Source organism: Salmo trutta, chromosome 3 (assembly GCF_901001165.1).
Source record: "Salmo trutta chromosome 3, fSalTru1.1, whole genome shotgun sequence".
Classification (NCBI taxonomy): Eukaryota; Metazoa; Chordata; class Actinopteri; order Salmoniformes; family Salmonidae; genus Salmo; species Salmo trutta.
The window spans coordinates 1,240,612-1,267,242 of record NC_042959.1 but is presented as its reverse complement, the minus strand read 5'-3'; the positions used below and the strand labels follow the sequence as shown (position 1 = coordinate 1,267,242).

Here is a 26,631-nt window from a genome sequence, read left to right as displayed (position 1 = left end):
TAAATCCACAGTGTTTGTTTTTTATTTAACCTTTAAACAGATTGAGATAAAAAAAAAATCTATTTACAAGAGAGCCCTGTACACATTACAATAAAAACATGTGTATAAAATATAATTCAGCACACAATAAACATGAATAAAAGCAATCACATTCAACTACATAGAGGTCCTAAATCAATCATTTAAACTGCCTGAGTGTCACCAGCACATCTAACTGCAGTGAACTCTGCAGATTGTTCCACAAATTAGGGTAAAAAAAAAAAACAACGCAGTTTTTCCCAAATCTGGAACGGATCTCCAGTGTTATCCATTCCTGTGAACGGGTTTGGTAACTTGTGATTCTTAACTTAATTAATAAAGTTACATATAGAGAGAGTTTGTCAGATTGCTTTGTAAATAAAAGAGAATGCGGCGCTCTTACAGACAGAGAGGTCCATCACACATTTTATACATAATACATAATGAGTCCTAAAATTGTCCCGTGATAAAACGTATTGCGGATTGGTAGACTGCGTCCAAGGGTTTTAAAAACAGAGGTTGCCTGTAAAAAAAAAGATCACCAAAATCCAATACAGGGAGAAGCGTTGTTTGAACAATCTTTCTCCTGTTTTTAATACTAAGGCATGATTTATTTCAATATAAAAAAAACTATCTTGGATCTTAGCTTCTAAGTCAAATTTTCTATATGAGTTACAAAGGACAACTTGTCATCAATCCAGACACCCAGGTACTGATATTGAGAAACAAACTCAATTTGGGCTCCATTTCTAGCGCAGATATGCAGGTCCTCAGGGTCAACATTTTATGAACTAAAGAACAGCATGAGCTTGGTTTTACTTGGGATTTAATACTAATTTAAGATCTGTAAGTGATTTCTGAATTGAATCAAAGTCATGTTGAAGTTCCTGAATGGCCTGCTGCACCGAGGTGTTACAGGAATACAAAACTGTGTCATAGAGAGGAATGTTACAAGTATTAACAGTGTTTCTTATGTCATTAATATACAAAGTGAATAATAATGGACCCAAAATCAAACCTTGAGGAAAACCTTTTTGAATCTCAAGACATTCAGATTCAACCCCATCTATCCAGATGGCCTGAGCTCTGTCACTGAGATAATTCAGATTTAACCCCCATCTATCCAGATGGCCTGAGCTCTGTCACTGAGATAATTCAGATTTAACCCCCATCTATCCAGATGGCCTGAGTTCTGTCGCTAAGATAATTCAGATTTAACCCCCATCTATCCAGATGGCCTGAGCTCTGTCACTGAGATAATTCAGATTTAACCCCCATCTATCCAGATGGCCTGAGCTCTGTCACTGAGATAATTCAGATTTAACCCCCATCTATCCAGATGGCCTGAGCTCTGTCACTAAGATAATTCAGATTTAACCCCATCTATCCTGATGGCCTGAGTTCTGTCGCTGAGATAATTCTGAAACCATAAACAGGCTGTATATCCCAGGTCTACTCATGATAATTTCTTCAGTAAAACAGAATGATCATCAGTATCGAACGCCTTTGACAGGTCAATAAACAAAGCAGCACAGATCTTTTTAGCATCCAAGGCATTGACAAGATCATTAACAACTAGCCTGGCTGCTGTGGTAGTACTATGCCCAGGTCTAAAAACGGATTGTTTTATATTAAGAATACAATTATCAGATTTTTAAAAAAGGAACAAAATTGTACATTAACCAAAGATTAAAGAATCTTAGTTAAACAAGGTAGTCTTGAAAAGTTGTCCAGATTATTTGTATCCACAACCTTATGGAGTGGAAGCACATATGCAGATTTCCATGTTTAAAAAATAAAATAATACTTCCTGATAACAATGTTACATAAAAAAGGTGGGCTACTGATCCAGCAATAAGGGGAGGGATGTACACATAAGCAGACCAGTCTCCAAATGATCAGCCCCTGGGGATTTCTTAATGTCTAATGTTAACAAAGCATCCAGGACTTCTTTATCAGTGAATTTGCGAAAAGGAAAACTCCCGACCAGCATTTTCACCATCTAGATCCAAAATACTATTTTCAAAAGCTGGCTTTTAAAATACATCCAAAATATAAAGCTTGTAGAGATAAAAAATGATTGATAATCAACTGTTCTGAACCTCGCTGTAATAATCTCAGTCGTCCTCAGTTTCAAAGATCTCTGAGAGCAGGAAGAGCTCTTGTCGATCGTCTCTGGACTCAGTCTCCCTTGACTCAGTCTGAACCTGGTGGAGATCTCTGGACTCGTTCTCTCCTGACTCAGTCTGAACCTGGTGGAGATCTCTGGACTCGGTCTGAACCTGGTGGAGATCTCTGGACTCGATCTCCCCTGACTCAGTCTGAACCTGGTGGAGATCTCTGGACTCGGTCTCCCCTGACTCAGTCTGAACCTGGTGGAGATCTCTGGACTCGTTCTCCCCTGACTCAGTCTGAACCTGGTGGAGATCTCTGGACTCGTTCTCCCCTGACTCAGTCTGAACCTGGTGGAGATCTCTGGACTCGTTCTCCCCTGACTCAGTCTGACTGTGTCGGAGGAGGTTTTCAAACTTGGGCAGAACACTACTGTACAGGAAATCAATGATCTCTGAAAATAAAACACATATACATTAAATCAGTAAATGTGTCCAGCAAACAACAAGATTCTTCCTCAAAGCATCATTATATTTGAAGGGGATTTCCCCGGCAATAGGTGTTTTTACATGTGATCACACGTGGCACTTTCTTAGGAGCATTTCATCTCTTTCAGAATGTAGAAACACGTCATTTACACACATAAGTAGACTTGTATAGCGCTGGAGATGAACAGGAGGTTAAAAAAAAAACATGCAGTCCAGATGGAGCTAGCTTATCACTTCCTGTCCCTTGGAAGTGATGTCACCGGAACACTGATCATAGTGACTTGCACTCAACTATTCTAAATGCATACCTCCAATCTAAAAACACAAGGATAGACAAAAACGTCTGTATGACAGCAGCTTATACCTACCACAGAAAGACATGCTCTGCTGCAACGGGACTTTGGCTACTTTTAGCTTGTGGTAGTGCATCTGTACGTAGCAAGGAGTAACACCCCTTCGAAACATGAGAGAAATGTTAGCACACTGTATTCCCACACACATAAAACCACAATGACCCTGCCATGTGCTGCTGTACTTCTCACTCCTGGAAGATAGAAAACAAAGGCTGTAATGTACAGATCCCCCTTTTTTCTTCCACGATTATCGAACGAGTTCGTAGACGATTAAAAACATCTGTGTTGTGTTAAAAGAGATTTGAGAATCGAAACGTAAACACTAACATAATACAAACCTCCGTCAGTGAAAATGTCATTAATAATAAAAATGCAACATTGTCTAAAACGAAGTATAATCTGTGTATAATAACAACCACTTACCCAATTGTGTTAGCAATTTCTTCCCAGTCAACATCTGTAGCATCTTCCACTTGCATTGCGTTCAACCTGAAAAAGGTCAAAATTACATTGAATCAACATTGGCAAAATACAAAATGGTTGACCATGCCAGTTTCATATGTCATTATGCCAAGAACAAAAAGACTTCCATTGGCCCTGTAAATCAGGACGATGCAGAACGTTAAAGCAGATGGTATAAATATAATATTATTATAAGTCACTAGACTGGACTAATAAATCATATTATACCTCATTAGTAAGTCACTGGGCTAATAAATCTTCAAAAGAAAATAAACAATTCTACAATAGCATATACTGAATAAAAAAAATCTTCACAAAACTCACGCTTTGATCAAATCCACTTTAGCCTTTAAGGTTTTCACACCTCCGCTGAATACTGGTTGTCCATTCGCCATTTTGTGTGCCATAACACCCAACCTGGAAAAGGAGAAGAGATGCCTCAAAAGACAATGTTCTGAATCTGAACGCTTGTGGAAACAAAACAAGGGTGACATTGCCATAGTGCAAGAATTGTGCAACGTGCAAAAGAACGATTTGAGTTATAAAGGACACGACTATTTAACTAGAGTTTAGCGAGCAATTCATCTGGGGTTAACTAACAACTAACATTGTGTAAGATATATTAAATCATTTCTGCTAATATATATAATAATATCCCTGTTTAACATAGAATCTTAACAGTGCCTATTCCATAAGGTTGACTGGTCAAAAGAGAAATATTAGCATGTTTGCCAACTGGCTATGGCAGAAGTTTGACGTACAGTGCATACGGAAAGTATTCAGACCCCTTGACTTTTTCCCCACATTGTTACCTTACAGCCTTATTCTAAAATTACTTTAAAATCTCCCCCCCCCCCCCCCAGTCTACACACAATACCCCATAATGACATCACAATACCCCATAATGACATCACAATACCCCATAATGACATCACAATACCCCATAAAGACATCACAATACCCCATAAAGACATCACAATACCCCATAAAGACATCACAATACCCCATAAAGACATCACAATACCCCATAAAGACATCACAATACCCCATAAAGACATCACAATACCCCATAATGACATCACAATACCCCATAATGACATCACAATACCCCATAATGACATCACAATACCCCATAATGACATCACAATGCCCCATAATGACATCACAATACCCCATAATGACAAAGCAAAAACAGCTTTTTTAGAAATGTATCCCATTCTTCTCTGCAGATCCTCTCAAGCTCTGTCAGGTTGGATGGGGAGCGTCGCTGCACAGCTATTTCAGGTCTCTCCAGAGATGTTAGATCAGGTTCAAGTCCGGGCTCTGGCTGGGCCACTCAAGGACATTCAGACTTGTCCAGAAGCCACTCCTGCGTTGTCTTGGCTGTGTGCTTAAGGTTGTTGTCCTGTTGGAAGGTGAACCTTTGCCCCAGTCGGAGGTCCTGAGTGCTCTGGAGCAGGTTTTCATCAAGAATCTCTCTGTAATTTGCTCCGTTCATCTTTCCCTCGATCCCGACAAGTTTTCCAGTCCCTGCCGCTGAAAAACATCCTCTTCCTCCAGATGTGACGCTTGACATTCAGGCCAAAGAGTTCAATCTTGGTTTCATCAGACCAGAGAATATTGTTTATCATGGTCTGAGAGTCCTTTAGGTGCCTTTTGGCAAACTCCAAGCGGGTTGTCATGTGCCTTTTACTGAGGAGTGGCTTCCATCTGGTCACTCTACCATAAAGGCCTGATTGGTGGAATGCTGCAGAGATGGTTGTCCTTCTGGAAGGTTCTCCCATCTCCACAGAGGAACTCTGGAGCTCTGTCAGAGTGACCATTTGGTTCTTGGTTACCTCCCTGACCAAGGCCCTTCTCCCCATATTGCTCAGTTTGGCCGGGCAGCCAGCTCTAGGAAGAGTCTTGTTTGTTCCAAACTTCTTCCATTTAAGAATGATGGAGGCCACTGTGTTCTTGGGGACCTTCAATGCTGCAGAAATGTGTTGGTACCCTTCCCCAGATCTGTGCCTCAACACAATCCTCTCTCTACGGATAATTCCTTTGACCTCATGGCTTGGTTTTTGCTCTGACATGCACTGTCAACTGTGGGACCTTATATAGACAGGTGTGTGCCTTTCCAAATCATTTATAATCAAACTTTATTTGTCACCGAATTCCACAAGGGGTGGACCCTACCGTGAAATGCTTACTTACAAGCCCTTAACCAACAATGCAGTTCAAGAAAGAGGTAAGAAAATATTTAGCAAATAAACTAAAGTAAGAAATTATAAAAAGTAACAATAGCGAGGCTATATACAGGGCAAGAGTCAATGTGGAGGGGTATAGGTTAGTCGAGGTAATTTGTACATATAGGGTGAAGTGACTATGCATAATAAACAGAGTAGCAGCAGTGTAAAAAACAAATAGAGGGGGGGGGGTCAATGTAAATAGTCCAGGTGGCCATTTGACTAATTGTTCAACAGTCTCATGGCAGAAGCTGTTAAGGAGCCTCTTGGTCCTCAATTTGGCGCTCTGGTACCAATTGCCGTGCGGTAGCAGAGAGAACAGTCTATGACTTGGGTGACTGGAGTCTTTGACAATGTTTTAGGCCTTCCTCTGACACCGCCTGGTATAGAGGTCCTGGATGGCAGGAAGCTTGGCCCCAGTGATGTACTGGGCCGTACACACTACCCTCTGTAGCAAATTGCGGTTGGAGGCCGAGCAGTTGCCATACCAGGCGGTGATGCAACCGGTCAGGATGCTCTCGATGGTGCAGCTGTAGAACCTTTTGAGGATCTGGAGACCTATGTCAAATCCTTTCAGTCTCCTGAGGGGGAATAGGCTTTGTCGTGCCCTCTTCACGACTGTCTTGGTGTGTTTGGACCATGAGAGTTTGATGGTGACGTGGACACCAAGGAACTTGAAACTCTCGACCCGCTCCACTACAGCCCCGCTGATGTTAATGGGGGCCTGTTCGAACTTCCTTTTCCTGTAGTCCACAATCAGCTCCTTTGTCTTGCTCACATTGAGGGGAGGTTGCTGTCCTGGCTCCACACTGCCAGGTCTCTGACCTCCTCCCTATAGTCTGTCTCATCGTTGTCGGTGATCAGGCCTACCACTGTTGTGTTGTCAGCTAACTTAATGATGGTGTTGGAGTTGTGCCCCTGAGGGGCCCCAGTGTTGAGGATCAGCGCGGCAGATGTGTTGTTTCCTACCCTTACCACCTGGGGGACGGCCCGTCAGGAAGTCTAGGATCCAGTTGCAGAGGGAGGTGTTTAGTCCCAGGGTCCTTAGCTTAGTGATGAGCTTTGAGGGCACTATGGTGTTGAATGCTGAGCTGTAGTCCATGAATAGCATTCTCACATAGGTGTTCCTTTTGTCCAGGTGGGGAAGGGCAGTGTGTAGTGTGATTGAGATTGCAACGTCTGTGGATCTGTTGGGGCGGTATGTGAGTTGGAGTGGGTCTAGGGTTTGGGGTTTCGGTCAGGAAAATTTTGAAAATGTCAGTGAAGACACATGCCAGTTGGTCCACACATGCACTGAGTACATGTCCTGGTAATCCATCTATCCCCCCGGCAGCAATCAGTTGAATTTACCACAGGTGGACTCCAATCAAGTCGTAGAAACATCTCCAGGATGATCAATGGAAACAGGATTTACCTGAGCTCAATTTCGAGTCTCATAGCAAAGGGTCTGAATACTTATGTAAATAAGGTATTTCATATTTTCGCAAAAATGTCTGAATTTTATTGTGTATAGATATATTTTTTTATTTAATCCATTTTAGAATAAGAAAGTGGAAAAAGTCTGAATATTTTTCCAATGGACTGTATATAGCCGTGTTATTTTCTACTTCCTGTATATAGCCGTGTTATTTACTACTTCCTGTATATAGCCGTGTTATTTTCTACTTCCTGTATATAGCCGTGTTATTTTCTACTTCCTGTATATAGCCGTGTTATTTTCTACTCCCTGTATATAGCCATGTTATTTTCTACTCCCTGTATATAGCCATGTTATTTTCTACTTCCTGTATATAGCCGTGTTATTTTCTACTTCCTGTATATAGCCGTGTTATTTTCTACTCCCTGTATATAGCCATGTTATTTTCTACTTCCTGTATATAGCCGTGTTATTTTCTACTTCCTGTATATAGCCGTGTTATTTTCTACTTCCTGTATATAGCCGTGTTATTTTCTACTTCCTGTATATAGCCGTGTTAATTTCTACTTCCTGTATATAGCCATGTTATTTTCTACTTCCTGTATATAGCCGTGTTATTTTTACTCGTTATAGTTATTCACTGAGTATTTACTGCTTGTGTCACTATGTCTATTTTATCTTTAACTCTGCATGGTTGGCAAAGGACCCGTCAGTCAGCATTTCACTGTTAGTCTGACACATCCAATAGTCTCTTGACAGATTCTACGGTACAATGTATGTTCACAGTCTTGTCCATGAAAGATTAGTGAGCGATACATGAATACCAATTTCTTTATAACGCACATTGTTGAAGAAAAGTTTCAAATTAAATCACCCTGCAAGATCATAACGTATTTTACGGTAATTTCTGCACTTTGCATAATTATTTTTCAGTATGAAAATGTCGGCCATTTTTATTTTATTTTTTTCCCATGAAACCCTGTACTACACACCATTTCATTCTACACTGGTCCCGGTGGCGTGTCTTAACCCTCCGGCATACATCTGTCCAGGGGATGTTGTTGTACAGCTTGTCTTTCTTGATGGTGGCAGGTCCTCTGCCAGGCTCCACCTGTCCCAGCAGGTGGTCTCGCACGGCTTCCATAAGTCTCTTCAGTTCTTCCTCGCTCCAAGGACCTAAGTTTGCGACTGAAAAACAACACACCAAACAAAGCGAGACCGTTGTTCAGACAACGGCGGTAACAAAACGTCCCAAAAAGAAGTGAAGCAGGATGTCAAGGTAAAGGATCAAGAATCATTATATTTAATTAAAAGTTCCTAATGACTTACAAATCTGAGAAAACCGCTTCCTAAGGGGGGTTTCGCTCCGGCCAGTCAACTGCGAGATCTTCACCCAATTGTTGCCGTGCAACGTCTGCAGTTTTTTCAAAGAGTAAAGTTCATCTTCGCTGAACCTTCTTCTAAAAAGTCATAGAAACATTCAAGTAAAAAAAACACGGTATAACGAGCTTCATGTCAGGAAAAACGACACAGTTGTGAGTTCCAATTCAATATCACTATATTTTTGTACACAGTCAAAGCCGATTATTACCGTTGTCAGTTCCTTAAAGTAACTAGCCCAGTCTTACCTGCCCTTGTAACTGCTACCATCAAACATTTTCCTCCCACCACGACTATAGATCTTATGCCAAGGCCTTGGGATTCCTTCAGCTGGAACAGGTTAGAGAGAGGAGAGATTAGTTTCCTGGGAAATTCCTTAGCATACTTATTTACCACTGTAGACAATGCTAAAGACAAGGGATATAAACGTGGGGATGAAACTTTATCTGTTGTCGTTATGAAGCTGGCTAGAATACACCGCACCTATTCTTTCATGGAATCTGTGATGACTCTTCAACCTTCGGATTCTTGTCATTTCGTCTTTGAAGCGCTTTGTATGGAAGAGTTTAGCAGCGTTCTCAATCCCTGTGAGAGCCAGGAAGTCGTTTATGTTACTCATGAGTTGTTTGTTCTCCTGTGCGCTGTATCGTCCAGTTCTCAGGGAAATGCCTGGAAAAGAGAGAAGATTACAGAGGCTTAACCTAGGGCTCCAGACTAGCACGGTAACCAGACTAGCACGGTAACCAGACTAGCACGGTAACCAGACTAGCACGGTAACCAGACTAGCACGGTAACCAGACTAGCACGGTAACCTAGGGCTCCAGACTAGCACGGTAACCTAGGGCTCCAGACTAGCACGGTAACCAGACTAGCCCGGTAACCAGACTAGCACGGTAATCTAGGGCTCCAGACTAGCACGGTAACCAGACTCGCACGGTAACCAGACTAGCACGGTAACCAGACTAGCCCGGTAACCAGACTAGCACGGTAACCAGACTAGCACGGTAACCAGACTAGCACGGTAACCAGACTAGCACGGTAACCTAGGGCTCCAGACTAGCACGGTAACCAGACTAGCACGGTAACCAGACTAGCACGGTAACCAGACTAGCATGGTAACCAGACTAGCACGGTAACCTAGGGCTCCAGACTAGCACGGTAACCTAGGGCTCCAGACTAGCACGGTAACCTAGGGCTCCAGACTAGCATGGTAACCTAGGGCTCCAGACTAGCACGGTAACCAGACTAGCATGGTAACCAGACTAGCATGGTAACCTAGGGCTCCAGACTAGCACGGTAACCAGACTAGCACGGTAACCAGACTAGCATGGTAACCTAGGGCTCCAGACTAGCACGGTAACCAGACAAGCATGGTAACCTAGGGCTCCAGACTAGCACGGTAACCAGACTAGCACGGTAACCAGACTAGCACGGTAACAAGACTAGCATGGTAACCAGACTAGCACGGTAACCTAGGGCTCCAGACTAGCACGGTAACCAGACTAACATGGTAACCTAGGGCTCCAGACTAGCACGGTAACCAGACTAGCACGGTAACCAGACTAGCACGGTAACCAGACTAACATGGTAACCAGACTAGCACGGTAACCAGACTAACATGGTAACCTAGGGCTCCAGACTAGCACGGTAACCAGACTGGCACGGTAACCAGACTAGCACGGTAACCAGACTAACATGGTAACCAGACTAGCACGGTAACCAGACTAACATGGTAACCAGACTAGCACGGTAACCAGACTAACATGGTAACCTAGGGCTCCAGACAAGCACGGTAACCAGACTGGCACGGTAACCAGACTAGCATGGTAACCTAGGGCTCCAGACTGGCACGGTAACCAAACAAGCACGGTAACCAGACTAGCATGGTAACCAGACTAGCACGGTAACCAGACTAGCATGGTAACCTAGGGCTCCAGACTGGCACGGTAACCAGACTAGCACGGTAACCAGACTAGCATGGTAACCTAGGGCTCCAGACTAGCACGGTAACCAGACAAGCATGGTAACCTAGGGCTCCAGACTAGCACGGTAACCAGACTAGCACGGTAACCAGACTAGCACGGTAACAAGACTAGCATGGTAACCAGACTAGCACGGTAACCTAGGGCTCCAGACTAGCACGGTAACCAGACTAACATGGTAACCTAGGGCTCCAGACTAGCACGGTAACCAGACTAGCACGGTAACCAGACTAGCACGGTAACCAGACTAACATGGTAACCAGACTAGCACGGTAACCAGACTAACATGGTAACCTAGGGCTCCAGACTAGCACGGTAACCAGACTGGCACGGTAACCAGACTAGCACGGTAACCAGACTAACATGGTAACCAGACTAGCACGGTAACCAGACTAACATGGTAACCAGACTAGCACGGTAACCAGACTAACATGGTAACCTAGGGCTCCAGACAAGCACGGTAACCAGACTGGCACGGTAACCAGACTAGCATGGTAACCTAGGGCTCCAGACTGGCACGGTAACCAAACAAGCACGGTAACCAGACTAGCATGGTAACCAGACTAGCACGGTAACCAGACTAGCACGGTAACCAGACTAGCACGGTAACCAGACTAGCATGGTAACCAGACTAGCATGGTAACCTAGGGCTCCAGACTAGCCCGGTAACCTAGGGCTCCAGACTAGCACGGTAACCTAGGGCTCCAGACTAGCATGGTAACCAGACTAGCCCGGTAACCTAGGGCTCCAGACTAGCATGGTAACCAGACTAGCATGGTAACCAGACTAGCATGTTAACCAGACTAGCCCGGTAACCTAGGGCTCCAGGCTAGCATGGTAACCAGACTAGCCCGGTAACCTAGGGCTCCAGACTAGCACGGTAACCTAGGGCTCCAGACTAGCATGGTAACCAGACTAGCACGGTAACCTAGGGCTCCAGACTAGCACGGTAACCAGACTAGCACGGTAACCAGAGTAGCACGGTAACCAGACTAGCACGGTAACCAGACTAGCACGGTAACCAGACTAGCACGGTAACCTAGGGCTCCAGACTAGCACGGTAACCAGACTAGCACGGTAACCAGACTAGCACGGTAACCAGACTAGCACGGTAACCAGACTAGCACGGTAACCAGACTAGCACGGTAACCTAGGGCTCCAGACTAGCACGGTAACCAACGGTACCAGACTAGCACGGTAACCAGACTAGCACGGTAACCAGACTAGCACGGTAACCAGACTAGCACGGTAACCAGACTAGCACGGTAACCAGACTAGCACGGTAACCATAGGGCTCCAGACTAGCCCGGTAACCAGACTAGCATGGTAACCAGACTAGCCCGGTAACCTAGGGCTCCAGACTAGCAAGGTAACCTAGGGCTCCAGACTAGCATGGTAACCAGACTAGCCCGGTAACCTAGGGCTCCAGACTAGCATGGTAACCAGACTAGCATGGTAACCAGACTAGCATGGTAACCAGACTAGCCCGGTAACCTAGGGCTCCAGACTAGCCCGGTAACCTAGGGCTCCAGGCTAGCATGGTAACCAGACTAGCCCGGTAACCTAGGGCTCCAGACTAGCACGGTAACCTAGGGCTCCAGGCTAGCATGGTAACCAGACTAGCCCGGTAACCTAGGGCTCCAGACTAGCACGGTAACCTAGGGCTCCAGACTAGCATGGTAACCAGACTAGCCCGGTAACCTAGGGCTCCAGACTAGCACGGTAACCAGACTAGCACGGTAACCAGACTAGCACGGTAACCATAGGGCTCCAGACTAGCCCGGTAACCAGACTAGCATGGTAACCAGACTAGCCCGGTAACCTAGGGCTCCAGACTAGCAAGGTAACCTAGGGCTCCAGACTAGCATGGTAACCAGACTAGCCCGGTAACCTAGGGCTCCAGACTAGCATGGTAACCAGACTAGCATGGTAACCAGACTAGCATGGTAACCAGACTAGCCCGGTAACCTAGGGCTCCAGACTAGCCCGGTAACCTAGGGCTCCAGGCTAGCATGGTAACCAGACTAGCCCGGTAACCTAGGGCTCCAGACTAGCACGGTAACCTAGGGCTCCAGACTAGCATGGTAACCAGACTAGCCCGGTAACCTAGGGCTCCAGACTAGCACGGTAACCAGACTAGCACGGTAACCAGACTAGCACGGTAACCAGACTAGCACGGTAACCAGACTAGCACGGTAACCTAGGGCTCCAGACTAGCACGGTAACCAGACTAGCAAGGTAACCTAGGGCTCCAGACTAGCACGGTAACCAGACTAGCACGGTAACCAGACTAGCACGGTAACCAGACTAACACGGTAACCTAGGGCTCCAGACTAGCACGGTAACCAGACTAGCGCGGTAACCAGACTAGCATGGTAACCAGACTAGCACGGTAACCAGACTAGCACGGTAACCAGACTAGCATGGTAACCTAGGGCTCCAGACTGGCACGGTAACCAGACTAACATGGTATTCTAGGGATCCAGACTAGCACGGTAACCTAGGGCTCCAGACTAGCACGGTAACCAGACTAGCACGGTAACCAGACTAGCACGGTAACCAGACTAGCACGGTAACCAGACTAGCAGTGTAACCTAGGGCTCCAGACTAGCACGGTAACCAGACTAGCACGGTAACCAGACTAGCATGGTAACCTAGGGCTCCAGACTAGCACGGTAACCAGACTAGCACGGTTACCAGACTAGCATGGTAACCTAGGGCTCCAGACTGGCACGGTAACCAGACTAGCACGGTAACCAGACTAGCAGTGTAACCTAGGGCTCCAGACTAGCACGGTAACCAGACTAGCACGGTAACCAGACTAGCATGGTAACCTAGGGCTCCAGACTAGCACGGTAACCAGACTAGCACGGTTACCAGACTAGCATGGTAACCTAGGGCTCCAGACTGGCACGGTAACCAGACTAACATGGTAACCTAGGGCTCCAGACTAGCACGGTAACCAGACTAGCACGGTAACCAGACTAGCACGGTAACCAGACTAGCACGGTAATCAGACTAGCATGGTAACCTAGGGCTCCAGACTAGCATGGTAACCTAGGGCTCCAGACTAGCACGGTAATCAGACTAGCACGGTAACCAGACTAGCATGGTAACCTAGGGCTCCAGACTAGCACGGTAACCAGACTAGCACGGTTACCAGACTAGCATGGTAACCTAGGGCTCCAGACTGGCACGGTAACCAGACTAGCACGGTTACCAGACTAGCATGGTAACCTAGGGCTCCAGACTAGCACGGTAACCAGACTAGCACGGTAACCAGACAAGCATGGTAACCTAGGGCTCCAGACTGGCACGGTAACCAGACAAGCACGGTAACCAGACTAGCACGGTAACCTAGGGCTCCAGACTAGCACGGTAACCAGACTAGCACGGTAACCAGACTGGCACGGTAACCAGACTGGCACGGTAACCAGACTAGCATGGTAACCTAGGGCTCCAGACTGGCACGGTAACCAGACAAGCACGGTAACCAGACTAGCACGGTAACCAGACTAGCACGGTAACCAGACTAGCACGGTAACCAGACTAGCACGGTAACCAGACTAGCACGGTAACCAGACTAGCACGGTAACCAGACTAGCATGGTAACCTAGGGCTCCAGACTAGCACGGTAACCAGACTAGCACGGTAACCAGACTAGCACGGTAACCAGACTAGCACGGTAACCAGACTAGCATGGTAACCAGACTAGCACGGTAACCAGACTAGCACGGTAACCAGACTAGCACGGTAACCAGACTAGCATGGTAACCAGAATAACATGGTAACCAGAATAACATGGTAACCTAGGGCTCCAGACAAGCACGGTAACCAGACTGGCACGGTAACCAGACTAACATGGTAACCTAGGGCTCCAGACAAGCACGGTAACCAGACTGGCACGGTAACCAGACTAGCATGGTAACCTAGGGCTCCAGACTAGCACGGTAACCAGACTAGCACGGTAACCTAGGGCTCCAGACTAGCATGGTAACCAGACTAGCACGGTAACCAGACTGGCACGGTAACCAGACAAGCATGGTAACCTAGGGCTCCAGACTGGCACGGTAACCAGACTAGCACGGTAACCAGACTAGCATGGTAACCTAGGGCTCCAGACTAGCACGGTAACCAGACTAGCACGGTAACCAGACTAGCATGGTAACCTAGGGCTCCAGACTAGCACGGTAACCAGACTAGCACGGTAACCAGACTAGCATGGTAACCAGACTAGCACGGTAACCAGACAAACATGGTAACCTAGGGCTCCAGACTAGCATGGTAACCAGACTAGCACGGTAACCAGACAAGCATGGTAACCTAGGGCTCCAGACTAGCACGGTAACCAGACTAGCACGGTAACCAGACAAGCATGGTAACCTAGGGCTCGACTGGCACGGTAACCAGACTAGCACGGTAACCAGACTAGCACGGTAACCAGACAAGCATGGTAACCTAGGGCTCCAGACTGGCACGGTAACCAGACAAGCACGGTAACCAGACTAGCACGGTAACCTAGGGCTCCAGACTAGCACGGTAACCAGACTAGCACGGTAACCAGACTGGCACGGTAACCAGACTAGCATGGTAACCTAGGGCTCCAGACTGGCACGGTAACCAGACAAGCACGGTAACCAGACTAGCACGGTAACAAGACTAGCACGGTAACAAGACAAGCACGGTAACCAGACTAGCACGGTAACCAGACTAGCACGGTAACCAGACTAGCACGGTAACCAGACTAGCACGGTAACCAGACTAGCATGGTGACCTAGGGCTCCAGACAAGCACGGTAACCAGACTAGCATGGTAACCAGACTAGCACGGTAACCAGACTAGCATGGTAACCTAGGGCTCCAGACTAGCACGGTAACCAGACTAGCACGGTAACCTAGGGCTCCAGACTAGCACGGTAACCAGACTAGCATGGTAACCAGACTAGCATGGTAACCAGACTAGCACGGTAACCAGACTAGCATGGTAACCTAGGGCTCCAGACTGGCACGGTAACCAGACTGGCACGGTAACCAGTCAAGCATGGTAACCTAGGGCTCCAGACTGGCACGGTAACCAGACAAGCACGGTAACCAGACTAGCACGGTAACCAGACTAGCACGGTAACCAGACTAGCACGGTAACCAGACTAGCACAGTAACCAGACTAGCACGGTAACCAGACTAGCATGGTAACCTAGGGCTCCAGACTAGCCCGGTAACCAGACTAGCATGGTAACCAGACTAGCCCGGTAACCTAGGGCTCCAGACTAGCACGGTAACCAGACTAGCCCGGTAACCTAGGGCTCCAGACTAGCATGGTAACCAGACTAGCCCGGTAACCTAGGGCTCCAGACTAGCATGGTAACCAGACTAGCCCGGTAACCTAGGGCTCCAGGCTAGCATGGTAACCAGACTAGCCCGGTAACCTAGGGCTCCAGACTAGCACGGTAACCTAGGGCTCCAGACTAGCATGGTAACCAGACTAGCCCGGTAACCTAGGGCTCCAGACTAGCACGGTAACCAGACTAGCACGGTAACCAGACTAGCACGGTAACCAGACTAGCACGGTAACCAGACTAGCACGGTAACCAAGGGCTCCTGACTCCAAACTGTTCTCCTGTAACACTGGTACTTTTTCACTTGGTGGCACCAGCCCATGATTTGGTCGCACCCCCCAAAAAAAATGCATGATTCAGGATATTTTGATGTGCAACCTAATCCAGTGATGCATTGTGGGTTGACAATTAGTCTATAGTTGTTATATTTGACTGTTAAAAATAGGGCTCCAGAACATTCTGAATTGTCTTTTTTTTTTTCAATAGAGATGAATTTGCCTACATCTTTATGTGAACTAATATCATAGGCTAATTTATTTGTGTCTAATCCACCCCCTGAGTAAGAGGAAACTCAAAACACAATGTCTCTAAAACATAATACCCTTTTTGTCCAGCAGCAAGCCCCAGTGGAACAGACACAGAGGCTTTCATTACTGTTAACAAACAATCGTTTCAGCCTCCTACAAAAAAAATTGGATATTTTGAGTAAGGTGGGTGTAGATTGTCCAGCTCACACCAATGCTACAAATTAAAAATAAATGTAACTGGCATATCCAAGTCTAAATCTTGCCTTATGCAGACGGCTTTAGGGTGTCAAAACGTGACTAAATGATGTCAGTCTGGAGCCCTGGTTTAACCCATTGGGTCTAAATGATAACACATTCAGTCAGTGGGTCAAACACTGAATGTGGATTCATGTGTTAAGGGAACAAAAAAAAAATAGAAAAAAGCAACAACAAAAGAATCTCAATTATCCTTTTTTCCCCCGGAGGCTATCATTTTCTCAAACATCTCTCAACAAAGTAACATGTTACATAACATTGCTTACACATGGACATGTTAGCTACATCATCCTACGGTAAACACCATGAGGGTTTTAAAAAGAATAAACCTACCTTGTCTTCGGAATTCCTTGAATCGATCAAGATCATACTTAATCATGATTCTGATCTTCAAAACAGACAGAGACTCAACATTGGGAACAAACTCTTTGAGCTCGTTCATAGCCCTCCATTCGCTTTCACTGTAACATAGAGAGGGGAGAAATATCTAAATAACATCTAAAACATCTGTTTCTGAAACCTCTAAGTTGACAGGGAAGGACAGAAATGCCTCCTCTCTGCACAGAAAGAGTTTTCAGATGAAATACTGGTACACAGCACAATGATTCACAAATGTCTGGTTTTCACCAGCAAATCCTACTGTCAATGTTCACTACCACCAATAAGGGAAATCACTCTTCAGTATATGCAAGATTCACACTTTAAAACAAGTGTACGAGGTTCCTTTGTACTGACCTTAGAGCTTTATCGTTTTGGATTCGTCTGCGGTGTTGAGCGCTTGTCTCAATCATGGTTGTATGGGGGCCATCTTCCCCCGTCTCAGATTCTGGTCCAGCATCAGGAGTCCTGTTATCAGTCTCAGAGGGGACACTGTCCATTCCCGTGTCGGACTCTCTGCAGCGTTGTCTCTTTATTCTCCTGCTGCCCTCTACAGCCCCTCCATGCGGTTGTGTTTTCAGCCTCGTTGTCGTGTTCCATTTTCTCTCAGTTTGTTCTAGAATACCTGGGAGCTCTGTTTCATCTGGACAAACGTTCAGTTGAATCTCTACAACTTTTTCCTTCTTTCGTTTCCTCTTCTCCTTTCCATTCTTCTGTAGCTCCGTCACCACACTTCCCCATCCCTGAACCGCTATGATTTCAGGATCATCTGCTAATCTTAAACCTGTCTGACGGCTTTCCGCTCCCTCTTCAAGCTCCGTTTGTCTGTTCTTGTGCTTCTTCGTCCTCTTTCTGGCTTCCTCTGGCACCTTTACATCTGACACATCTACTGCAGACGCTGAGAGGCCACTGTCCATCCTCTCTTCTGTCTCTCTGTCTTTACGGTTTTTCTTTTTCTTCCAGCTACTCATCGCCTCCTCAGCAACAGTCACTCCATCATCTCCCACACGTTGTGTGTGAAGATAGTTTGACTTTTTCTTTGTTCTGTCTTCAATTCGTTCCTCAGGATCTGGGACCTCCATTTCAGCTTGAACATTAATCTGTTTCTCATTCTTCTTTTGCTTTTTACGTTTCTTCCTCTCTTTCTCCACCATTTCCAACTCTGTCACCGTTTGCTTTTTATGTTCAGTTAGTTCTCTATTCCTCTTATCTCCCGTCAATTGGTGACCATCCATTTGATCCTCCTTAACGCCAGGTTCTTCCTGTTCCTGTTCAGAGGCTTTAGTCTTCTTATTCTTCTTCTTGAGGACGTTCTGCATCCCTCGACGGTGTCAGGTGCGACAGATGAGAATAATTCGGGACCGTCTTCAAGTAAAAAGACGGGATGTTGGAAACATCTCAAGCGATAAGGGAATCTCAGTCGCCCCGTTCTGAGGGTGTTGTCGTCCCCAGCATGGTGGCAGCTGTTGAACCGATTTGCTCAATCTAATAAAACAGAAAGACAATATTAAACTAAACCGATTAAAACTAAAAACTCTACGATTTACCATGGAGTTGATTGGCGACCAGCGCAGGCTGACTGGAGCTTCGATGTGAAATAAAATGAAGTAACCAAAAACGACTGATTTCAGCACCCAAAGAATAGCCCGTGATTACACACAACATTGTTCTAATGCATGTGTATTTGAACACACACACACACACACACACACACACACACACACACACACGCCTGAGCAATGGAGAAGCTGCATCCTCACTTTCAAAATAGGGGTACATACGTATGTTTTTGTACCCCCCTCTTTTCGGGGAGAAAATTATCCCGATCCATTGGGTAATTTGTCATTTTCAAATATTTAGTAATGTTTTGAGCTAGTCTGTATTAAAATAAATACAGTCCATTTTATATATGATATAATAATGAACAGATTGCATTTTGCCCCCGTCTCCTCAAGATGAATGGTTATGCCCACTGGAAAGTTTTGCTACCCTCCCACCCACCACTGTTTTGAAACATATAACAATATACTATTTACAACCAGTATCCAGCTCATTAACAAACAAGCACACCTGAAGGAACGGTCGACACTGGTTATCACAGCTACAAAGTCATAAAGAACGGCTTTTTATTTTTTTATTTTTTTACAATTTCTCTTCTTGAAATGTGATTTTAAACCTAACCATAAACCTTACATTAACCACACTGCTAAGCTTATGCCTTAGCCTAACCTTAAATAAAGAAAAAAATATATATATTTTAACTTTGGGGCTGTGGTAACTAGTGTAAACCAGGGAGAACACAACAAGCATGGATGCAATAAGTGTAAAACATTATCTAACTGGGGATAGCGAGCTAACATAATGTCACAAAGCATTATCTAACTGGGGATAGCGAGCTAACATAATGTCACAAAGCATTATCTAACTGGGGATAGCTAGCTAACATGTCACAAAGCATTATCTAACTGGGGATAGCGAGCTAACATAATGTCACAAAGCATTATCTAACTGGGGATAGCGAGCTAACATAATGTCACAAAGCATTATCTAACTGGGGATAGCGAGCTAACATAATGTCACAAAGCATTATCTAACTGGGGATAGCTAGCTAACATAATGTCACAAAGCATTATCTAACTGGGGTTAGCTAGCTAACATAATGTCACAAAGCATTATCTAACTGGGGATAGCTAGCTAACATAATGTCACAAAGCATTATCTAACTGGGGATAGCTAGCTAACATAATGTCACAAAGCATTATCTAACTGGGGATAGCTAGCTAACATAATGTCACAAAGCATTATCTAACTGGGGATAGCGAGCTAACATAATGTCACAAAGCATTATCTAACTGGGGATAGCTAGCTAACATAATGTCACAAAGCATTATCTAACTGGGGATAGCTAGCTAACATAATGTCACAAAGCATTATCTAACTGGGGATAGCTAGCTAACATAATGTCACAAAGCATTATCTAACTGGGGATAGCTAGCTAACATAATGTCACAAAGCATTATCTAACTGGGGATAGCGAGCTAACATAATGTCACAAAGCATTATCTAACTGGGGATAGCGAGCTAACATAATGTCACAAAGCATTATCTAACTGGGGATAGCTAGCTAACATAATGTCACAAAGCATTATCTAACTGGGGATAGCTAGCTAACATGTCACAAAGCATTATCTAACTGGGGATAGTTAGCTAACATAATGTCACAAAGCATTATCTAACTGGGGATAGCGAGCTAACAATGTCACAAAGCATTATCTAACTGGGGATAGCGAGCTAACATAATGTCACAAAGCATTATCTAACTGGGGATAGCTAGCTAACATAATGTCACAAAGCATTATCTAACTGGGGATAGCGAGCTAACATAATGTCACAAAGCATGATACGCTAACCAGGTAACATTCATTCTGAAATAACTTCATATTTCTTAGTTCTTCAGATATTAGTTTAGAAAGACTTGAAATTAGCATGGGAGCTAAGTAGCTAGCAAACTACCAGCTAGCTTCCTATTCCCACAAAATCATGCTGTGGGGATGTTTTTCAGCTGCAGGGACTGGGAGACTAGTCAGGATCGAGGGAAAGATGAACACAGAAAAGTACAGAGAGATCCTTGATGAAAACCTGCTCCAGAGCGCTCAGGACCTCAGAATGGGGCGAAGGTTCACCTTCCAACAGGACAACGACCCTAAGCATACAGCCAATACAAAGCAGGAGTGGCTTTGGGACAAGTCTCTGAATGTCCTTGAGTGGCCCAGCCAGAGCCTGGACTTGAACCCAATCAAACATCTCTGGAGAGACCTGAAAATATCTGTGCAGCGACGCTCCTCATACAACCTGACAGAGCTTGAGAGGATCTGCAGAGAAGAATGGGAGAAACTCCCCAAATACAGGTGTGCCAAGCTTGTAGCGTCATACCCAAGAGGACACACAAGACTTGAGGCTGTAATCGCTGCCAAAGGTGCTTCAACAAAGTACTGAGTAAAGGGTCTGAATACTAATGTAAATGTGATATTTTTAAAATGTTTAATACAGTTGCAAAAAAAAAGTTTTTGCTTTGTCATTATGGGGTATTGTGTGGAGATTGAGGGATTTTTTTTACTCATCCATTTTAGAATAAGGCTGTAATTTAACAAAAAGTGGAAAATTCAAGGGGTCTGAATACTTTCCGAAGGCCCTGTATCTAACTGATGGGATATACAAGCTACATTCCTTGCCAAATGACAACGGGTTTCAACACAAATTTAAAAAATGGACTGGTGTGTTCCAACGAGCTGCAGTTCTGGAATAATTGCATCTCGTCTATTTTTTGTGCTTTGGCTACTTTGAGAACTGCTAGAGCCATTTGGAATTGGTTAGCCCAGGGCTTTGGCTACTTTGAGAACTGCTAGAGCCATTTGGAATTGGTTAGCCCAGGGGTTTGGCTATAACCTGCCTAAACATAGACAGGCTCTGAAAATATGCAAAAACAGTTTAGATAAAGACAACGAGCATATTTTAAATCAGAATCATTAAACCTAGTCACCAAACAGATGTTGTGTCCGTAATTCATCACCATGCTGCGTTCAATGTGGAATTGTCCATTTAGAAAAGTCCAAGTAACAGGTAGAATAAACTAAATCTAACAGCTGTATATTGTAAAGATAGATTTTTGATTTGCAACACTGAAATAACATGTCTTTCAACCCCGTTTCAAATGATCACTGAGAATAACTTTCACACACAAGATGCGGATCACTTCGCCATGGCGTCTTCTTTCTATCTATTCTGTTATATTACATGATGGTTTTTCCTGTAAAATAGTTGTGTTGACTGAGATATGGGCTCCGTGTTGTCTGCTAAATGAACAAAACTAGGTTATATCACTGCTCAGCCAGAAACTTTACAAACAACCTCCACATTGCGGAGGTTACTGCCTTTTTCAAGATTGATAATAAAGGTTACAATAAATCAATATTAAATGGTACTTTTTTAACGGAATAATATATATTAGCAATTAGGACTTGTTATCTGTAATGGTTATGATAAACGTGTATTTTTAATTATTCTAAATGTATTTTCTTGCGACAGGATTTTCAGACGCATTCTGGCGCCCAGGTACACACGATACAAAACATTAGTTCACACATTCACGTAGGAACAGCATAACTACCTAGTTAGCTGGTCTGGTTAACTACCCGTCATAGGTCATCCGAAGACTCTAGCTTGCTAGCTAAATCAGCAAATCCAGAATAAAACTGGTAAAGAAGAACAAACAAACATTCAGCTGAACGAACCAACACAGAACTAGTCAGTTTCACTCCGATGAATTCCTTCTTCTGTTTGATGCGGTAGCGGCCGGCCAGCCCATCCACAGGTCACAGCGCCCCCAGGTGGCGAGCCCATCCACAGGTCACAGCGCCCCCAGGTGGCGAGCCCATCCACAGGTCACAGCGCCCCCAGGTGGACCGGGTGGTACTATAACTTCTTCTGTTTGATGCGGTAGCGGCCGGCCAGCCCATCCACAGGTCACAGCGCCCCCAGGTGGCGAGCCCATCCACAGGTCACAGCGCCCCCAGGTGGCGAGCCCATCCACAGGTCACAGCGCCCCCAGGTGGACCGGGTGGTACTATAACTTCTTCTGTTTGATGCGGTAGCGGCGGGCCAGCCCATCCACAGGTCAGAGCGCCCCCAGGTGGACCGGGTGGTACTATAACTTCTTCTGTTTGATGCGGTAGCGGCCGGCCAGCCCATCCACAGGTCACAGCGCCCCCAGGTGGACCGGGTGGTACTATAACTTCTTCTGTTTGATGCGGTAGCGGCCGGCCAGCCCATCCACAGGTCACAGCGCCCCCAGGTGGACCGGGTGGTACTATAACTTCTTCTGTTTGATGCGGTAGCGGCCGGCCAGCCCATCCACAGGTCACAGCGCCCCCAGGTGGACCGGGTGGTACTATAACTTCTTCTGTTTGATGCGGTAGCGGCTGGAGAGCCCATCCACAGGTCACAGCGCCCCCAGGTGGACCGGGTGGTACTATAACTTCTTCTGTTTGATGCGGTAGCGGCTGGACAGCCCATCCACAGGTCACAGCGCCCCCAGGTGGACCGGGTGGTACTATAACTTCTTCTGTTTGATGCGGTAGCGGCTGGAGAGCCCATCCACAGGTCACAGCGCCCCCAGGTGGACCGGGTGGTACTATAACTTCTTCTGTTTGATGCGGTAGCGGCTGGCCAGCCCATCCACAGGTCACAGCGCCCCCAGGTGGCGAGCCCATGCGCAGGTCACAGCGCCCCCAGGTGGCCAGTCCATCCACAGGTCACAGCGCCCCCAGGTGGCGAGCCCATCCACAGGTCACAGCGCCCCCAGGTGGCCAGTCCATCCACAGGTCACAGCGCCCCCAGGTGGCCAGCCCATCCACAGGTCATAGCGCCCCCAGGTGGACAGGCTGGTACTATAACTTCTTCTGTTTGATGCGGTAGCGGCCGGCCAGCCCATCCACAGGTCACAGCGCCCCCAGGTGGACCGGGTGGTACTATAACGTTCAGAGTCAGACCCACCAGTAATAATGTTAAGATAAATGACTACACTGTGAGGAAAGAAACAGTGTGATCCAGTATGATCATGTATTGAATGAACTGAATTGATAGACAACATATTATAACACAGGCGACTCTTGACAACTGCAGCGGCTTGGGACTGATGAGACAACATGCAGTAAAACCAGAGACTGCAGTCACTACAGTCCCTCATCCGGCAGTGATTGGGAGTCCCATAGGGCGGCTCGCAATATTGGCCCAGCGTCGTCTGGGTTTGGTCGGGGTAGGCCGTCATTGTAAATAAGAATTTGTTCTTAAACTGACTTGCATGTTAAAATGAAAAAATATTAAAATGTAAAGTGTCCGCACAAATGTGTTTACATTTCTGTTGGTGAGCATTTCTCCTTTGCCAAGATAATCCATCCACCTGACAGGTGTGGCATATCAAGAATCTGATTAAACAGTATGATCATTACACAGGTGCACCTTGTGCTGGGAGCAATAAAAGGCCACTCTAAAATGTGCAATGCCACAGTGTTTTGAAGGGAGCGTGCAATTGGCATGCTGACTGCAGGAATGTCCCCCCCCCGAACTGTTACCAGAGAATTGAATGTTAATTTTTCTACCATAAACTGCATCCAACGTTGTTTTTAGAGAATTTACTAGTACGTCCAACCGGTCTCACAACCGCAGACCACGTGTATGGCGTTGTGTGGGGCGAGCGGTTTACTGATGTCAACGTTGTGAACAGAGGGCCCCATGGTGGGGTTATGGTATGGGCCCCATGGTGGAGGTGGGGTTATGGAATGGGCCCCATGGTGGGGTTATGGAATGGGCCCCATGGTGGGGTTATGGAATGGGCCCCATGGTGGGGTTATGGTATGGGCCCCATGGTGGAGGTGGGGTTATGGTATGGGCCCCATGGTGGAGGTGGGGTTATGGAATGGGCCCCATGGTGGGGTTATGGAATGGGCCCCATGGTGGGGTTATGGAATGGGCCCCATGGTGGGGTTATGGTATGGGCCCCATGGTGGAGGTGGGGTTATGGTATGGGCCCCATGGTGGAGGTGGGGTTATGGTATGGGCCCCATGGGGGGGTTATGGTATGGGCTCCATGGTGGAGGTGGGGTTATGGTATGGGCCCCATGGTGGAGGTGGGGTTATGGTATGGGCCCCATGGTGGGGTTATGGTATGGGCCCCATGGTGGAGGTGGGGTTATGGTATGGGCCCCATGGTGGGGTTATGGTATGGGCTCCATGGTGGAGGTGGGGTTATGGTATGGGCCCCATGGTGGAGGTGGGGTTATGGTATGGGCCCCATGGTGGAGGTGGGGTTATGGTATGGGCCCCATGGTGGGGTTATGGTATGGGCTCCATGGTGGAGGTGGGGTTATGGTATGGGCCCCATGGTGGAGGTGGGGTTATGGTATTGGCCCCATGGTGGAGGTGGGGTTATGGTATGGGCCCCATGGTGGGGTTATGGTATGGGCCCCATGGTGGAGGTGGGGTTATGGTATGGGCCCCATGGTGGCGGTGGGGTTATGGTATGGGCCCCATGGTGGAGGTGGGGTTATGGTATGGGCCCCATGTTGGAGGTGGGGTTATGGTATGGGCCCCATGGTGGAGGTGGGGTTATGGTATGGGCCCCATGGTGGAGGTGGGGTTATGGTATGGGCCCCATGGTGGGGTTATGGTATGGGCCCCATGGTGGAGGTGGGGTTATAGTATGGGCCCCATGGTGGAGGTGGGGTTATGGTATGGGCCCCATGGTGGGGTTATGGTATGGGCCCCATGGTGGAGGTGGGGTTATAGTATGGGCCCCATGGTGGAGGTGGGGTTATGGTATGGGCCCCATGGTGGAGGTGGGGTTATGGTATGGGCCCCATGGTGGCGGTGGGGTTATGGTATGGGCCCCATGGTGGAGGTGGGGTTATGGTATGGGCCCCATGTTGGAGGTGGGGTTATGGTATGGGCCCCATGGTGGAGGTGGGGTTATGGTATGGGCCCCATGGTGGCGGTGGGGTTATGGTATGGGCCCCATGGTGGAGGTGGGGTTATGGTATGGGCCCCATGTTGGAGGTGGGGTTATGGTATGGGCCCCATGGTGGAGGCGGGGTTATGGTATGGGCCCCATGGTGGAGGTGGGGTTATGGTATGGGCCCCATGGTGGGGTTATGGTATGGGCCCCATGGTGGAGGTGGGGTTATAGTATGGGCCCCATGGTGGAGGTGGGGTTATGGTATGGGCCCCATGGTGGAGGTGGGGTTATGGTATGGGCCCCATGGTGGGGTTATGGTATGGGCCCCATGGTGGAGGTGGGGTTATAGTATGGGCCCCATGGTGGAGGTGGGGTTATGGTATGGGCCCCATGGTGGGGTTATGGTATGGGCCCCATGGTGGAGGTGGGGTTATAGTATGGGCCCCATGGTGGAGGTGGGGTTATGGTATGGGCCCCATGGTGGAGGTGGGGTTATGGTATAGGGCCCCATGGTGGCGATGGGGTTATGGTATGGGGCCCCATGGTGGGGTTATGGTATGGGCTCCATGGTGGAGGTGGGGTAATGGTATGGGCCCCATGGTGGCGGTGGGGTTATGGTATGGGCCCCATGGTGGGGTTATGGTATGGGCTCCATGGTGGAGGTGGGGTTATGGTATGGGCCCCATGGTGGAGGTGGGGTTATGGTATGGGCCCCATGGTGGAGGTGGGGTTATGGTATAGGCCCCATGGTGGCGGTGGGGTTATGGTATGGGCCCCATGGTGGAGGTGGGGTTATGGTATGGGCTCCATGGTGGAGGTGGGGTTATGGTATAGGCCCCATGGTGGAGGTGGGGTTATGGTATAGGGCCCATGGTGGCGGTGGGGTTATGGTATAGGGCCCCATGGTGGAGGTGGGGTTATGGTATGGGCCCCATGGTGGCGGTGGGGTTATGGTATAGGGCCCCATGGTGGAGGTGGGGTTATGGTATGGGCTCCATGGTGGAGGTGGGGTTATGGAATGGGCCCCATGGTGGAGGTGGGGTTATGGTATGGGCTCCATGGTGGAGGTGGGGTTATGGTATGGGCCCCATGGTGGAGGTGGGGTTATGGTATGGGCCCCATGGTGGGGTTATGGAATGGGGCAGACGTAAACTACGGACAACGAACACAATTGAATTTTATCGATG

The 26,631-nt window shown here is 47.0% G+C and overlaps 1 protein-coding gene across 3 annotated transcripts; it reads right to left on the bottom strand.

The window, feature by feature from the left end:
- On the bottom strand, positions 1-22,274 carry LOC115166194 (transcription termination factor 1). 3 transcript variants are annotated; one of them, XM_029719982.1, is made up of 12 exons: positions 22,103-22,274; positions 17,293-18,420; positions 16,891-17,018; positions 8,942-9,127; positions 8,707-8,788; positions 8,408-8,538; positions 8,071-8,266; positions 3,758-3,850; positions 3,395-3,460; positions 2,987-3,072; positions 2,346-2,584; positions 1-2,300 (listed from the first exon to the last, which is right to left on the bottom strand). In XM_029719982.1, exons 2-12 carry the CDS (start codon positions 18,252-18,254, stop codon positions 2,136-2,138), a joined length of 2,334 nt encoding a protein of 777 aa, XP_029575842.1. In that variant the 5' UTR covers positions 18,255-18,420; positions 22,103-22,274; the 3' UTR covers positions 1-2,135. The 3 variants fall into 3 exon arrangements, with proteins under 3 accessions (XP_029575842.1, XP_029575851.1, XP_029575832.1); XM_029719991.1 differs by having other exon boundaries at positions 2,391-2,584; XM_029719972.1 differs by having other exon boundaries at positions 1-2,584.
- Positions 22,275-26,631: the final 4,357 nt, after the last annotated feature.